Below are 15,916 nucleotides of genomic sequence, written 5' to 3' on the forward strand. Positions count from 1 at the left end.
GCTACTTATTGTCTTCTTTTTTTTTTCTTGAAAAACAATAAAAAAAAAATATGACAATTTGCCATCCAAAATGATCAATTACACAAAATCCAAATAAATTTTCTTTTGCCGTTTTCTTTTCTTTTCTTTATATATTATAATATATATCATTGTCATTGTTACTGAAATTGTTGTGTACCTCTGGCCGTCAATGCGGACCATAATATGATAAATTAATAACACGCCTTCTGACACTCTAACCATCTTTTTTTGGCCGATTTAAAAAAAACTAATAAAGAAAATTGAAACGCTCTGTCGTTTTCACACCCAAGCCAGCCGTCACGAAAAGGTCGACAAAACCGATACGTCCACGTGTCGACTACCTTGACCTCTGATGCGCATTAAAAACTGATTTTACTTTTATAGCCCTGGAAATCGGGGACCAGACTCCTGTCTCCAATCCACTCTGCTTCTTCGTAGAAGAAAAACTCTCGGTCTAAGAAAATCGATCCATCTCTTTACGCGTGTCAAAAGATGATTCGTTTGTTTTACTGCTGCAGACCTCTGTACGTAACGGTCTCACGATATCGAACACGCAAACCAACGAGAGTATGCGTGGGACGTCTATTATCAAGCACTAGCAGAGGTAATTCACTAATTCTGCGATTAAAGCGTGAGAATATATTTTTTCACGTAATAATTACATATATATCGTTGTAAATCAATATTTTAATTATTGGGTTTTGTTTTATTTACTCTATAAATAGGTTCTTTTGGTTCAGAAATATTTGGATTTCATTTCCGCTACTTTCTTGCAATTCTTGTATCTTTCCCTGCTGTTCTTGAGTTTCTTCTTTCTTGGTTCAGTTCTTGGACTTTCTTGGGTGTGTGTTCTTCTACTTCTCTATTATTGGTATGTATCGTTTGTTTGTTTTTTTTTTTTTTTTTTTTTTTTTGGTTTCTTGATTCTTGATTCTTGATTATCCCCTTTTCTATTTGTAGGTATAACTATGAGTATTGTTTGGATTCTTTGTTCTTTAGACTAGATTATAATCTTATTATTTTGGTTTGATTATACTGGAGTTTTGATACGATTTCTAAATTTCATATGTGCAGTAAAATCTTGGTCAGAGAAGTCTCTTTTACCTGGAGATACAAAAATGACAATAAAAACAAAGGGGTTAATTGAAAGGAATTTCCCAGAAGAACTAAAGAAAGTTCTTCAATCAGTGGCCTCTGAATGGGGAGATGTGGTGGATGATATGAATTCTTTGCAGGTTATACCATTAAAAGGAGCTATGACTAATGAGGTTTTCCAAATAAATTGGCCTACAAAGAATGGTGATATTATTCGAAAATTGTTGATTCGGATTTATGGTGAAGGTGTTGAAATGTTTTTCAGGAGAGATGATGAGATTAGGACTTTTGAATGTATGTCAAAGAATGGACAAGGGCCTAGGCTTCTTGGCCGGTTTGCAGATGGCAGAGTTGAAGAGTTCATTCATGCTAGGGTATGTAAATTTGGCTTTCTTTTTTGTTAAGTAAAGAAATGTAATTTTGCATCTATTGAGCATATGACTTTTTGTGTTTCTTTGTGCTTGTGAATTTTGCTTGTCACCTATCAGTTAACAGATAATGGTTACCATATTTATGGAACTCTTTCTGATTATAATTATACGGAATTTGACATTTCTCCTCAAAAAGTGAAAATTGCAACCAGGTCACTAGTTGCAAAATTTTGGCTCTTATGAGTGCTGCTCTAGGGACATAGATTTTACAAAAAGCAACGATTTTGGGGATATTTTTTCTTCTGGGCTTGAAAATAAGAAAAGCAAACACAGTTGATTTTACAGATGGTGACTGATTGGTCAAATGAGGATTAGGCTGAAAATGGAACGAGCTAGTTATGGAAAATAGCAAATCGTATATAGACTAATTTTTAGCCTAAATATGGTCAAAATTTTCAGTTAAGCTGTTTATTTGACTAGCAGTGTCTAAACTGTGCCTAAATTCCTCTCCTTGTCTGTTCATTCCTTTTTCACCCTCTCGTTACCCATGTCTGTCTCTGCTATTTAGATAAGGATATCCCAAAAGAGTTAATAACCATGTAATCTTACCTGGTCATACACATGCTTGCTTTTTCCCTTTGTTATTACAATCCATCAATTGTTTTTTTATAAGCTGAAACGTAGCTATTATGCTGATACTGTAAAATAGTTGCATGTTATCTTTTCTCCATTATTACAATAATTCATAAAACGAGTGTTTCCCATTTCCTTTGTCGGATGTCCAGACACTATCAGCTGCTGACCTCCGTGATCCTGAAATATCTGCTCTAGTGGCAGAAAAGATGAGAGAATTCCACGATCTTGATATGCCTGGTCCAAAGAAAGTACTACTATGGAGCAGAATGAGGTATTGGTTTCTAATATGAAAACTCTGTTTTTGGATTGATAATATCTAATACCTTTTACTATAATACTTTATCTTTTGCAATTTTTACTTCTAGGGATTGGCTGGCTGAGGCAAAATGTTTGTGTTCTGCGAAAGATGCAAAGCAATTTCATTTGGATAGTCTAGAAGATGAAATCAATATGCTAGAGAAGCAACTGTCACAAGAATATCAGGAAATAAGATTTTGTCACAATGACCTGCAATATGGTAACATAATGATGGATGAAGAGACAAGATCAATCACCATAATTGTAAGTATTTAAGAATCACCCCTTTAATATTTTATTCCAGTTGCAAGCACATACAAGTTTCAGTTCCTTTTAGAATATGATATAGTTGGTGACAGTGCATTCTGCTGCTAAATAATTGCAGTTGAAACTAATCATATAAAAGAAAAATAAAAAAACATGAGAAGCCAAAGGTCCCAACTTTTTCTTAAATATTCCACTTTTCATTTTTAGAGAATACTTCATCAATTTAACAAGCCATTTTTTGTTTGCTCGAATCTTCTTTTACCCTGAATTTTCTTATTAATCTTTTACTTTGAACAGATCATTCATTTTTTATGATATATTATATCCTGTTAATTGGTATTTACTTTCTCATGAAAGTGCCTTATTTTATTCTCTTCTCCCAGTGTGCAATTTTTTTGCTCTTACCATTTGTTTATATTCATAGGACTATGAGTATTCAAGTTACAATCCTGTTGCATATGACATTGCAAACCACTTCTGTGAAATGGTAGCTGATTATCATTCTGATACACCACATATTCTGGACTATAGCAGATATCCAGGTAACATATTCATATCAAGTGGGTATAAATATCTTAGGAATGAGATCAGAATTTATACTCAAAATTTTTTTTCTTTTCATAATTTTGTTGACAAAAGGATTAGAGGAGCGCTGCAGATTTGTTCGTGCATATCTAAGTTCAGCAGGTTTGTTTTTTCAAGTCTAAGTTCTGCAGATTTTTAATAAAGCTTAAGGTGTGGTTCTTAAAATTTTTATTAAATGGGAAAATGTTGATTTACAGGTGAGAAACCTAGTGAAGATGAAGTGGAACAGCTAGTCAATGATGCAGAGAAGTATACTCTAGCAAACCATCTCCTTTGGGGCTTATGGGGAATAATTTCAGTAAGCATTGTGCATTTCTGTTTCATCATTATCATCCACAGGCTCACACGTGTGCAAGTAAAAAGAGATTTCTGATCTATTAAATTTTCTATATTTTCAGGGTTATGTAAACACACTAGATTTTGACTACTTGGAGTATGCAAGGGAGAGGTTTGAGCAGTATTGGTTGAGAAAGCATGAATTATTGGGATCCTTTGATGTTCAAGCTAATGGTTATGTAGTTGATGCTACATGAGGGATTTGATATCTCTTTTCTTTACTGAATTTCATGTAGAATACAAATTTAGTCACCCATATTGTTACTGCCACCTCAGTTCTTGAAAGAAATCATTGGGAATAGAATGTAATATGTTAGGTTGTGGATTTCTGATTCCAATTTACTTGCTTGTTTGGTATAAATAAATTTAGGTACGGTATTCATTTATAAATGATAAAAATGATTTAGTTATGTTAATTCATCCGGGTGATATCCAACATTTTTCTTTTTTATTATTTTGTTTTCTTTCATGTCAAAGGATGAAAATACGAAATTCTAAATGAATTCTACAAAATTTTATAGTATTCATTTATATCAGGTAAGGTCTTAGAGATATAACTATTTGCAAGTGATAGTTAACAAAAGTAAAAAGCTACGGAAAAGAAAATGAATTTAGCAATAGAAAAGAATGAGCCACTAAAGTCCTGCTTTTATTTTTTGGTAGGAGTAAAGTATATAATAATAATTTGCGATCTTTTCCTATAAGTATCAAAGAGTGATATGTAAGTAGTTCAAATCAAGAAGAAAGTGCACACATGGAACGGAGATTGCTAATAATCGAATCTACTAAACCATGGGAGCTCCTGGTAGCTGCAAACATCAGGTGTTTAGGGGCTTCAGTTCTATCAAAATAAAATGCACCTGATACTAGCTTCTCCTTGGGCTGTAAAGCTAGCCAAATCACCGTGTCTGCACCTTCCTCACTCGTTCTTAGCTTTCCTGATAACCTAGAATGCATTTATACACAGGAGAAGAAAAAACATATTGCTCAGATGAGTGAAAAGTTTATCTTGTTTAATGATATTTGATAGAACTGATACTTACGATTTATTGAAACTAGGTAAGCTCTTAGCTACTCCTGGTGTCTCAGCCCAACCTGGGTGCATTGAGTAGAATGAGATGCCTTTGTCCTTGTATATTTCAGCCCACTTTTCAGTCAATGCCACCTAACAAGGATCATATTAAAGAATAAATAAATCTACAAGTTCGAAACAAATGGACAAATATGTCGAAAATTTGATTTAATCTCTACAAAGCTTGGTGACTTCACTCAACAAAGAGATGAAGAACTGAAAAACAAGGTTTTAATCTTTAATAGATATGAGAAACAAAATATTCCATTCAAAACAGAAGATTCTAAATGTATTTTCAGATAGACTTTAACTGAATTTTCGGAAGTAACCAACACAGGTTTATACGCACACAAAGAAAATGCAACGTACATCAGTTCCAGGAAATTGGATTTACAAAAGACATGGTCACATGGGCTAGTTCGTTACAAGTTTTTCTGCTCCTTGTCCAATAGTAAAAGGTCTTATCTTGGAAAACATATTGAAAAATAGAGCTTTTCTTTATTTTGTTTCAATGCTCCAATAACCACAGCTGTGACACAAGCTACTGAGATAGCATTTACAATGTATTAAAAGATATAACCACAAATTCATTTAAACAATTCATAGATTGGATGAAATATTGATTTTACAAACCTGAACTCGCTTGTTTCGAGCGTACTGTTCCACTCCATTGAAGTTCTCATTGCTAAACTGCAATAAGACAATTAGTTGGAGTTCAATGGTTATCCAACTGGGAATATGTAGAGATTCACAACTTCACAGTTGAAACTACCTGTAGATCAGTGGTCAAGGGAGCAGTGTACATTCCGCCAGAAGAAACTGTAATAACTCGAGCATCAGGTGCAGCTTTTTGCAACAAAGGCAGCATTAATTCTGTCATGGTATATGTGCCTAACACATTTACAGCGAAATTCAATTCAAATCTGGAGACAAAACACAGAAATCAGGAATTAACATTCTGCTAGAAATGTATTGCAACTTCAAAAATATAGATTATCAAGAAAAATGCACCCTTCTGATGTAGTAATTCGTTTATTCTCAAGCAAACCAGCATTGTTAACCTAAAGACAGAAAAATATATCGACATTAGGCTTTTAACTTGGCAAATATACCAGCCCAAATTACTGCACATTAAATTTACTAGGACGGTTTCTGGTTAACTACATGCCAAAATATCGAAATGACGACTGCATACTTTTTTAAGAAACTTTCAGTCCCATAATCATGTGCATCTGCTTGTTCTAGACATCATATGATTTTGCTGGTCAGCAAATATAGAGGTTATTCTATTTTGTTGAAGTTTTATCAATACAGAACTTTACCAAAACATGAACTGGGACTTCCTTTGAAGCAAATCTGGTCGCAAAAGACTTGATCTCACTAACAGATGAAAGGTCACAAACCTGCAAACTAGATGTAATGAGACATTTTAACATCAAAACAACATGCACAGAGATTATTGTTACTCAGTACTCATCCAACAAGTTAACAACCATGAAAAGCTCAATACTTTTCCCTCTAAATCTATTGAAAGGCATACTATGAAGTTTCAAGAGATTCATTAAGAATGACCTCAAGCAATCATTCATGATGATCCAGAATGAGATGTTCCTTCCACATCCCTAATCTTATATGTTTAGAGATCATATTCAACTTTACTTATTTTCATAAAGAAGCAAACGAATGCATTTCATGTAAACTAAGATTAAAGAGGTTTCAACCATAAAATTTTTAACTTCAGATTACCTCACTCCAAACAAACTTCTTGAGTCAATGCATGATTCACATAATGCTACCTTCTACATCTGAAGTGCATATATGCACAAAAGGGTGAAAAATACCTCCAAGTGAACATTTTGGTTGCCAGTTTCACTCCGAATGTTAGAAAGAGCAGCTTCCCCACGCTCCTTGTTACGACATATCATATATACAGTTGCTCCGCTGAATAAAATGGGAAAATATATTAAAAAACCATATAACGTACACTATATACATGAAAACCATTCAAAATGTAAATTCAAAAAATTAAACAATAGGTAAAGCATTCAAACACCGTGAAGCAAGGGCCTCAGCAGTTGCATAACCAATGCCAGAATTTGCTCCAGTTACCATGCAATTCTTCCCTTCTATTCTAGTCTGCATATCTTCTGGTTTGAAATTTTTGGAATGCTCCCTACAGATAATTTAAGTTATCAATCATTGAGGAATGGATAGAGAACCATTTCCATGAGTTCAAATATCAACAACAATTCCCCGAAAAAATTATATATGAGCACAGGCATGCACATAGGGAAAATGTTCTTAATTTAACAATATAATAGGCGATAATAATAAGTATAGCAGTTGAGAAAATCCTCCTTTTTTTTTTTTCTCGTCCTAAATTACACTGCTTTGGATATCCAAACAAATTTAACTACAAATTACACTCATCTTAAATTGACATTCTAAACCCAGTTAAACATTTTCCTTAATTTATTCATAGATCTAAAAAACCCAATCATATCACCAGTAAAAGAAATACAATTAAGCAACCAAAAAAAAAAAAAACACCCAGAAACACTCTGTCTTGCCTCTACCAGTTGACACCTATAACTAACAAGAACCTAAGAAATAAAAAAGGAAAATGGACTTACAAGAAACCAGATTTGGTAAAATTTAGGTACCCATAAACACCAAAAGCTGTTGATCTCCATGTCTGTGAAGTGAAAGATAATACAGAAACTATTCAGTTACTGGAAAACCAAAAGCATATAAAAAGAAATTCTTGAAAAATAAAAATAAAGAAAAGAAGAAAAGAGATTTGTTTGGAAGGGATTACCTTGAGAAGGAACATTGAAATGCTATAATTAAACTGATGGGAATTTGAAAGTGCAAAGTGATTTCACACTTGAAGGAAGTGTGCAGCGGCCAAGGGAAAAATTGTGGAAGTGTTTTTAAACAGATCCACGTAGTGGATAATGCTGCCACAAGTTTCCAAGATTGGAGAAAAGGACAGCTCCATCCTCCACTAGGAAAATTGGGAAAATAATTATTTGGCGCGGGGATTTATAAAATTAATTAACTTATCTTTTATTTTTATACATCAAACTATTTAATATTTGAGGTTTAGTGCCCAAACATTAAATGATCTTTCCGTCTAATTTTATTAATTTTTATATTTAAATATTTATTAAAAGATTAAAATACTTTTATAATATGATAAAAATATCCTTGCCATGAGACGAAAATTTAAACATTATCCTTGTTCATATTTATTTCTCTAAAATCTCACTTCCGTTCACAAACTCAAATAAATAAATAAATAAATATATTTAAAAAATTATTAAAAATAAATTTTAAAAAACTATTGAAGTCGTTGTATCTCCCTACATCTCTCAACCAATTAAAGTCGTTGTATCAAACTGCCTTTCTCCAACCATTATTTTTTCAAAGATATTATTTCAACGACATATCTCTTAAATCCCACTTCTTAAACTATTCTATTTTTTCAAAGGTATGCTCCGCGAAACAAAAGCAATAGCCGGCGGTGGTCGAGACTCGAGATAGAGGAGCTTGAAGCTGATGGTAATTGATTGAGGGTCTGGATCCTGATGGAGGAGAAAAGGGGAGCGAAGCGGATCGGATGGGTCCTTTGAGTTACATGTTCCATTTTTCACCTCCAAATCCCTCACTTTTTCACCTTTTCACAAATCTCTCTACACTTTCGTTCGTTGAGAAGGCATTATTTTCTACGTCGGTTTCATTCCATACGTGGAAATCATATACTGTTTTCAATTTCTTTCTCAAATGTCATTAAGTTTCCTCAGTTTGAGATATGAATCATCTCAGCAAATGTATATTATATTTGCCCATGTATTTTATATATATATATTTTTTTGAAAAGGGCCCATGTATATTATATATAAATATGAGTAAATATGACTATATGATTTCGTGGAAGAGAGCTATATCTTTCAAATGAATATTGCCTTTGGATTTCTAATTTTACCATTTATTAACCCAAGCTTTTAACTTGTTTAAATTTATCTATTATTTGAGTTTCTATAGTTGCAGGAATGGGGACTTGGAAAGATGAAGAATAAGAAAGATAGTGCTTTATTTTTTGCCTTATTATAAGGGTATTTTAGTCTTTTACTAGATATTTAACGGCAAAAATCATTAAAATTGGATGGAAGGACCATTTAACGTGACGAAATCAAACCTCGAGAACTACCTATATATACATAAAATATGAAGATAGTTAATTAATTTTATAAAATCTCAAGAATGAAATAATTATTTTCTCGGGAAAATTAATGAATTGAAAAGTTTTCAAAAATAAATATTTTCCAAAAGAAATAATTTTTGCAAAAAATAGTTTCTAAATAAATTATTTTCGCCATTTAATAACAACATTGAAATTAGTTAAAAAATATTAATTTTTTAAATTTAAAAATATTAAAAATTTTAATTTATAAGACCATAAAAATATTTATAATTATAAAAATTTTGTATTTTAAAATTGATTATTAAATATGAGAAAAATATATAAAAATAATAAATTATAGTAATTATTCGGTGGTAGTGGTTGATGGTGGCCAATGATGCGATGGTCGACGATGGCATTCGGTGGTAGTGGTCGATGATGGCCAATGATGCGATGATCAATGATGGCTACCGGTTTTTAATAAATTGAAAAAAATATATATATTTATAAGGTTATTATAAATTTGTTAAACTTTCAGAGAATATTTTCCTATGTTGAAAATGGTAAGTCTTTTTCCCTAAAAATGTCTTAGTTTTTTTTTAATGGGAATAATTTTGTTTGTTGATTGGTTTTCATTAGCACTCCAAATATCAAAAAAAAAAAAATCAAAAAAAAAAATTTCTAGATTAGTTATTTTTCAAAAATAAACTGATATGCATATTTTTTTTTACATAATAAACTTATCTTTTTTTTAATCCAAAAAGGAAAGTACATGCACTATAGGTTGCACAAGCACGAATATGGACACAGGATACGATAGGATACTGACATAAGACACAATAATTTTTAAAAAAGTAAAACACTAATATGTTTATTATGTGTTACACTAAATAAGTATAATTTATTAATATTTCAAATAACTAAACAATCATTTATAATAAGTTATGAATATAAAAGACAAAAATATTTAATTTCTTATTTTATGATAATTAGATAAATCTTCAAAATTAACATCGCCATTAAAAATCATAGTATCTCTAACTTATATATATATATATATATATATATATATATATATATATATATATATATATAATCCTGAAGTAAAAAACATCTTTATAAAGCTGACCCGGCGCTCTCTCTTTCCAGTGTTTTTATTTCTCTTTTTTAACAAATTTTTGAGTTTTCTACCTTATTTTTTAGTTTTTATAGATAAATAACTGTCATGACCTGATTCCGTGGGTCGGACCGGCACTAGGGCCTAGGTAAGCTTAAGGCCCCCGAGACCCGTAGTAAGCTTGGAACACTAGAATCTATTATCTCGGTATAAATTTCGACATTCAGCCCATATGATTATGAAAAAAATAAACCTCAATATTTTATTATTTCTCAGCCCAAGTTTATCTTCTACAGTATTCTATAGTTCGGGCCCAATTTACAATACATCACATTCTAATATGGGCTTACAGAATTATTTTGTCTATGTTAATACACGACTAAATATATGTAAATCCTACAACTGCGGAGTCACTAACTCTTTGGTATACATAGCTGTTTATACACATAATTACATAGAAAAAAATAATTATGGAACCAGGAAAAATTTATCTATTGCCCTGCGCCGAAGAAATATAGCCTAAATCGAATTAAAGAAAAACTTACTTCCTGAAAAATCAAACAAGACATGTGAGTTTTCTAAGGAGTAATAATTTTTGCACAACACACGCAGTCATACAAATGTGTAAACAAATCAATCTAGTCATCCGACTAGTTATATGCTCACGCAGCTAGTCACACAAATGACACATACCAGCACTCATAATCATTAACATATTCATATAATCACATCACGTGAATATTAGTCAGTGGAGTCACCGAAACCCCTGATGAGCCGTCCTCCCACATGGCTCATCCTCTCACGTGTGCACCAGGGAGCCGATCCCCCATACTGATCGACTGGTCTAATCCTTACTTGACCAGCCCTCTCATTGTTTTTCTATCCTCTCTTTTCTTTTTTCATACCAACAGAAGGCAACCCGGTGGTCTCCATCCAATCTAGATCATCAAGCGCTCACAACAGGAGGCCACCCTGCGGGCTGCGATCAAATTTAGACTGTCCGGTGCACAACGACGAGAAGCCAATCCGTGGTTAACGGTAACGGTAACGGTAGGTGCACACGGGGGCGTCGATCTCCCATTTACCCAGCTAACAGAAACAGAATCAGGATCCATATAACAGAAACAGTCTCACAAACCCATGGTGACCCACTTCATCCCAACTCCACACAAACAAAGCATAGCATAAACACAACACAATTAATCAAACATTGCAATTAAGTGCAGACATATTGATCAGTTGGACAACGTAATGCAATGCACAACTAGACAACCATTCTCAAGTGCAATTAATTAAATAAATAAATAATATTAAGAATAAACAAACAATAAAATAAATTATAATAATGGAAATAAATAAATAATTGAATAATTCAATGAATAATAATGAAAATAATTAAATAATTAGAGCACTCTATTTAATATTTATTAAGTTATAGAATTAATCTAAACAAACTTATTAATTATGTCATTGCTTAAAACTAGCCTAAGTTCTATCGAAATTTCGGCAGCACCTCCCCTAAAAATTGGACTATCTACCTGCTCAAATATCGCAATATTATATATATTTATCAATCAACGTACACAGCCTATCCGTCGGGCAATCAACAATTTAAGTCCCATCCGCCTTTCAGTACAAGTATGTCAACGTTCACTAAATAAATCTACAAATTATAATAACCTCCAACATGTTCCAATGATTTTATTAATTGTCCTCTAACTAATTATCAAATAAATGTACACTTTATAAATAAAACTTGCATCGATAAGTTAAATTCTAAACTAGCCACTAAAAATCAATGCTAACCTAAATAAAAATTCAATATATATATGTATATTTCTACGTTAGTATATCTAAAAGGGCACCCGTTATCTGAAAAAGCTGCTGCCCACCAATAGAAATAGCTTCAACTTGACTTAAACTTATATACAGTAAACAAACTAACTCATTTCCCATCAAAATTTAAACTTAACAACAACATATAATTCATATCAAAGCAAAAACTCAAGGGAAAAGCTGAAATGGTCGTTGCCATCTAAAGTTTCTAACTTCTTTCGCCAAAACCTGCTGTAAACTAAATAATTTATTCATATAGGTAAGACTTCAGTTTATAGTTCAATTAAGCTTCATTTTCCTCCATTTTGGCATACCTCTACCATTTCCATTTTAATTAAAGCAAATCCATGATCAAATTGTTTATCTAGCAAGAATAATATTATCGAGTACTAACTGTCCTTAGGTCAAGTATTGGTAATATAATTGTTGTAAAATTTATGCTATGCTTATACTTAGGAATTATACTAAATTTATACATTATATTATAGCTAGCAATGTCTCTTAAAAATTCTAAGTTAACATGTATAGATAATAGCTAGATTTCTCATTCCTAGACCAAAACTGTTAACCATAATAACCCACTCAACTTCATCAAGAAACTCAAATAATAATTCCCAAGTAGCTATGCTTATATAATTCCTGAGCAAAACACAGACAGTAGCTAGAAATGTACATTCCTATACCCATATTATTTAATTCATGATACCCCTTAAATAAAATTTAAAGGATCTATAAACATAGTATAAATGGTTAGAAATTTTACCTAGTTAAACAATTAGCGTCGGAAAAATGAATTTTCCGGTTAGGATGATCGGAAACAGCTCCAGCTATCTACATTTGCCCCCTGCCGGAGTTGAGAAAGACGGTAGCCGGTGGAGTCGCCAAAGGTGTTAGAAGGTGTAACCAGCCAGCCCTTGACTGGTTTCGCCGGAAATAGCAAAGAATATTGGCGAGTCGACTGTCCCTATCGCCTAAGACCGCATCTCGCAGCTCCTTAGTTTGCTGCGCTAGCCTGAGACAACAGAGGTGAGGGAGAAAAAGAGCGGCACGGGGAACGGCGGTGGGAGGTGATGGGAACGGCGCTGGCTTCAGGTGACCGGAAAAAGCAAAAGGAAAGCGGGAGGGGTGGAGGTCGGCACTGCTGGAAGAAGAAGAAGAAAAGAAAAAAAAAAGAAAAGAAAAGAAAGGAGAATTCTAAAGCTTCTAGACCATTCCGGTTCGATTCGAATCGGTTTGGTCTAATTTTATGATTTGGCTCAATTTGTTTGGTTTTCGAGTTTTTCGCTTGGTTTTCGAAAAATCGAATTGGTTTACGGGTCCAGTTTAGCAATAATAAAATACTAGCTGGTATAATCTCATTGGTTGAAATAAAAAATTTAGTTTTTAAATGAAAATTCTAAGAAATTAAATTTTCGGGTCGTTTCAATAACTAATTAAAAAATAAATTTTTAATCAATATATATAAATAAATAATTAGTTAAGATAACAAAATATATCTTACATTATCTTTTTAATATTTAAAAACTTATTTTAACTTATACATCTTTGAAATTCAAACGTCAAAATAAAAATATTTATTTGAATTTAAAATTTTTGAATTCCATTTTCATCTATATAAGCTGATTAAGGTTCTAGAGGAGCTAATCAAATTAGTTATACCCATCTTAATTTATTGGTTCACTGCATATTTATTCTCTATTTTTTCTTATTTATTTGTTTATCTATATTTTTTTCTATGTTATTCATCTTTTCCTTTTGGGTGGAAATCTTTATCGTAGAAAATGCTGGTTATGTTGCAGCTTACGAGAAGGTTACGTAGAGTTGTGGCCATATCTTACTCTATTTTGTTTTTGTTTCCTTTTTCTTTTCATTCTCAAATATATTATTATGTTGTTCAATCAATTTCTATTTCTATATATATTGTATTTTATTTCTGCCAGTAGCTCAATGAGTAAATTGGATATAAATTTAGAGAGTGTGATCTTGTGTTTATCACAAACCAAGTCATGAAGTTTTTTCTCTCAACTCAATCTTCTGGTACTCTCTAATTTACTTTCTTGAACTGTGAGATTGAAATTCTTTTACTATAACAATTATTTATCCATTTGTTTTTCTTTTAGCTATATTGTCTAACTTTTATTTAGTTTGAAAATTTTATATTTTATTTTAATACATTTGATACGATAGTTCTAAAATGTAGGAGAGTGGAGGCATATGTAAATTTCAGTACTGTAAATTACAACTTCTCGAATTTGGATAAAAATGATAGTTTGAGATTTTTTTTTTTTTTTTTTTTGAAAAAATGTTTAATTTGGTAGAGATTGGTTCATATAGGTATTTAATAATTTTAGTTCCCTGAGAAATTAGTATAATCATAATTAAAAATCATATTAGAGATTTTATGAGCTTTGCTAATTAACATGTAACTTTCAATTGATGCAACTCCAACTTTCTTCTTTTTCTAATCAAATGAATGTGTTGTTATTTATTCAGTTGAATTTCCAGTTTCGTTTCAAATTATTTCTTCTTACATTGATAGATGCTGAAATTCTACACATATTAACATACCGATATGCTTTTTTTTTTTTTGAAGATATATTGGTATGCTTTATGCATGTTTGAGTTCAAGTTTGAAAATTTCTTTTTATTTAGCCTTTAGTAATTCAAATTGCATGTGTCCACAGATTTTTAAACAAATCTAAAAGCAATTTAATTAGTGTGCTACGTTGAATAGGAAAATAAGACTCGATATCTAGATACATAAATTAATTTTTTACGCATATATCTACAAACCCAGTTATTTTTAATTAATAGATACAAAGATAATTATTAGTTATAACTTTTGAATTTTTTCCCTTATTTATGTTTACTGATTTTTACTTTTTTATATATCTTAGTTTTCAAAAAATCGTGTAATAGTTATATATATATATATATATACACACACACACACTGATGAAGGCAACATTTTTCACTCTAAAATAACTATTACACTAACCTATCAAAAAAAATTAGCATTTTATTATTTAATTTACTTTTGCAAGCCATTATTCTTTTACTTTAACTACGAAAGTTATATATTTTGTAAGGGGTATTGTTGTATCATTAGAACATAAAAATTGATACACTTATTAACTTAAAAATGCTTAAAAATTTAAATAGGTTTAGCTCAAATCATTTTTATCTAAAATAATTTTAATTATTTTTGTTATTCATTTAGTAACAATTTATCAATGAAAATTTTTTTGAAATAAAGTATAATATATAACAAATAGAGCATCCTATGCAATATACGAAACTTCATCTAGTTTAGATATAAATTGACAACTTTAAAAATACATCATGGCAACATCTTTAAAAGAGATAAATTGATCTTCCACATTTTAATTTGTTCAAGATAATATTGTCAACCTTTTTTTAAAAATGCCTTATGATTTCAGAACATTATAAATTAGTTTTTAAATTCGATAATGATACATACATAATAAATTATAAATTGTAAATTATAATTTATAATATAGATTCCATTCTTTACGTAACTTTTATTAGTAACTAACAAATACATATTTAAGACAATTATTGTTAATAAATTTATTTAAAACTTATAAAATTTTCAAATGTGTGTCTAAAGTGTTTCAATTGTATCTTTAAAATAAAATATCTAAAATTAATAAAATAAAATAAATAGTATGACACTTTTAAAATTGTCCGATACGTATCCGGAAGTGTCTGAAAATATTAATATTCAAAACGAATATGACATGAGTATGTTGAATCTTACAAGATATCCAAGTAACTTAGCATTGATTGAAGACAAGATTTTTACTTGTTACTCTTATAATAACAAATGAGGTCAAAAAGTTTAAATATCCCTTTAAAAATTTTAATACACCAAAACGTTAAGGGAAAAAAAAGTTAGTGGATTGCACTTCATGCAATTTCTAGGCTAGCTTATATGGATCACTTTTACATGGGACCAGTTCCCATTTATACAGTGAAATTTTATTATAAACATAGCTTATTTTTATTTAAAGAATTATTGAATTTAAAAACTCATGTAAAAGTAAAATCACAGTATTTCAGAATTCTTAAATACA

General features: G+C 31.0%; 2 protein-coding genes across 3 annotated transcripts; one reads left to right on the forward strand and one right to left on the reverse strand.

Moving 5' to 3' along the window:
• Positions 1-477: 477 nt before the first annotated feature.
• CK1 (choline kinase 1) lies at positions 478-4,024 on the forward strand. 2 transcript variants are annotated; one of them, XM_012230643.4, is made up of 8 exons: positions 478-625; positions 1,096-1,490; positions 2,273-2,394; positions 2,489-2,684; positions 3,112-3,229; positions 3,327-3,374; positions 3,470-3,570; positions 3,671-4,024. In XM_012230643.4, exons 1-8 carry the CDS (start codon positions 514-516, stop codon positions 3,803-3,805), a joined length of 1,227 nt encoding a protein of 408 aa, XP_012086033.1. In that variant the 5' UTR covers positions 478-513; the 3' UTR covers positions 3,806-4,024. The 2 variants fall into 2 exon arrangements, with proteins under 2 accessions (XP_012086033.1, XP_037492941.1); XM_037637013.2 differs by lacking the exon at positions 478-625 and adding an exon at positions 687-892.
• A 212-nt stretch (positions 4,025-4,236) lies between these two features.
• Positions 4,237-7,658, reverse strand: LOC105645124 (NAD(P)-binding Rossmann-fold superfamily protein). The gene is made up of 10 exons (XM_012230642.4): positions 7,499-7,658; positions 7,314-7,375; positions 6,734-6,853; positions 6,522-6,621; positions 6,003-6,083; positions 5,692-5,741; positions 5,453-5,603; positions 5,314-5,370; positions 4,652-4,773; positions 4,237-4,554 (listed from the first exon to the last, which is right to left on the reverse strand). The coding sequence occupies exons 1-10, from the start codon at positions 7,511-7,513 to the stop codon at positions 4,344-4,346; spliced, it is 969 nt and encodes a 322-aa protein (XP_012086032.1). The 5' UTR covers positions 7,514-7,658; the 3' UTR covers positions 4,237-4,343.
• Between the last annotated feature and the right edge of the window lie 8,258 nt (positions 7,659-15,916).

The sequence above is a fragment of the Jatropha curcas genome, chromosome 9, assembly GCF_041381405.1.
Source record: "Jatropha curcas cultivar XTBG-Jc1 chromosome 9, XTBG_Jcur_1.0, whole genome shotgun sequence".
In the NCBI taxonomy this organism is placed as follows: Eukaryota; Viridiplantae; Streptophyta; class Magnoliopsida; order Malpighiales; family Euphorbiaceae; genus Jatropha; species Jatropha curcas.

Bases quoted from the DNA above. Each gene is read 5' to 3' on its own strand.
- CK1 (XM_012230643.4), top strand. From the start codon at position 514: ATGATTCGTTTGTTTTACTGCTGCAGACCTCTGTACGTAACGGTCTCA. The intron at 626-1,095 runs GTAATTCACTAA...TCATATGTGCAG, and splicing joins ATTATCAAGCACTAGCAGAG to TAAAATCTTGGTCAGAGAAG. The intron at 2,685-3,111 runs GTAAGTATTTAA...TTATATTCATAG, and splicing joins CAAGATCAATCACCATAATT to GACTATGAGTATTCAAGTTA.
- LOC105645124 (XM_012230642.4), bottom strand. The intron at 6,622-6,733 runs GTGTTTGAATGC...CATTTTATTCAG, and splicing joins GCTGAGGCCCTTGCTTCACG to CGGAGCAACTGTATATATGA. The intron at 4,555-4,651 runs GTAAGTATCAGT...AATGCATTCTAG, and splicing joins TTACCTAGTTTCAATAAATC to GTTATCAGGAAAGCTAAGAA.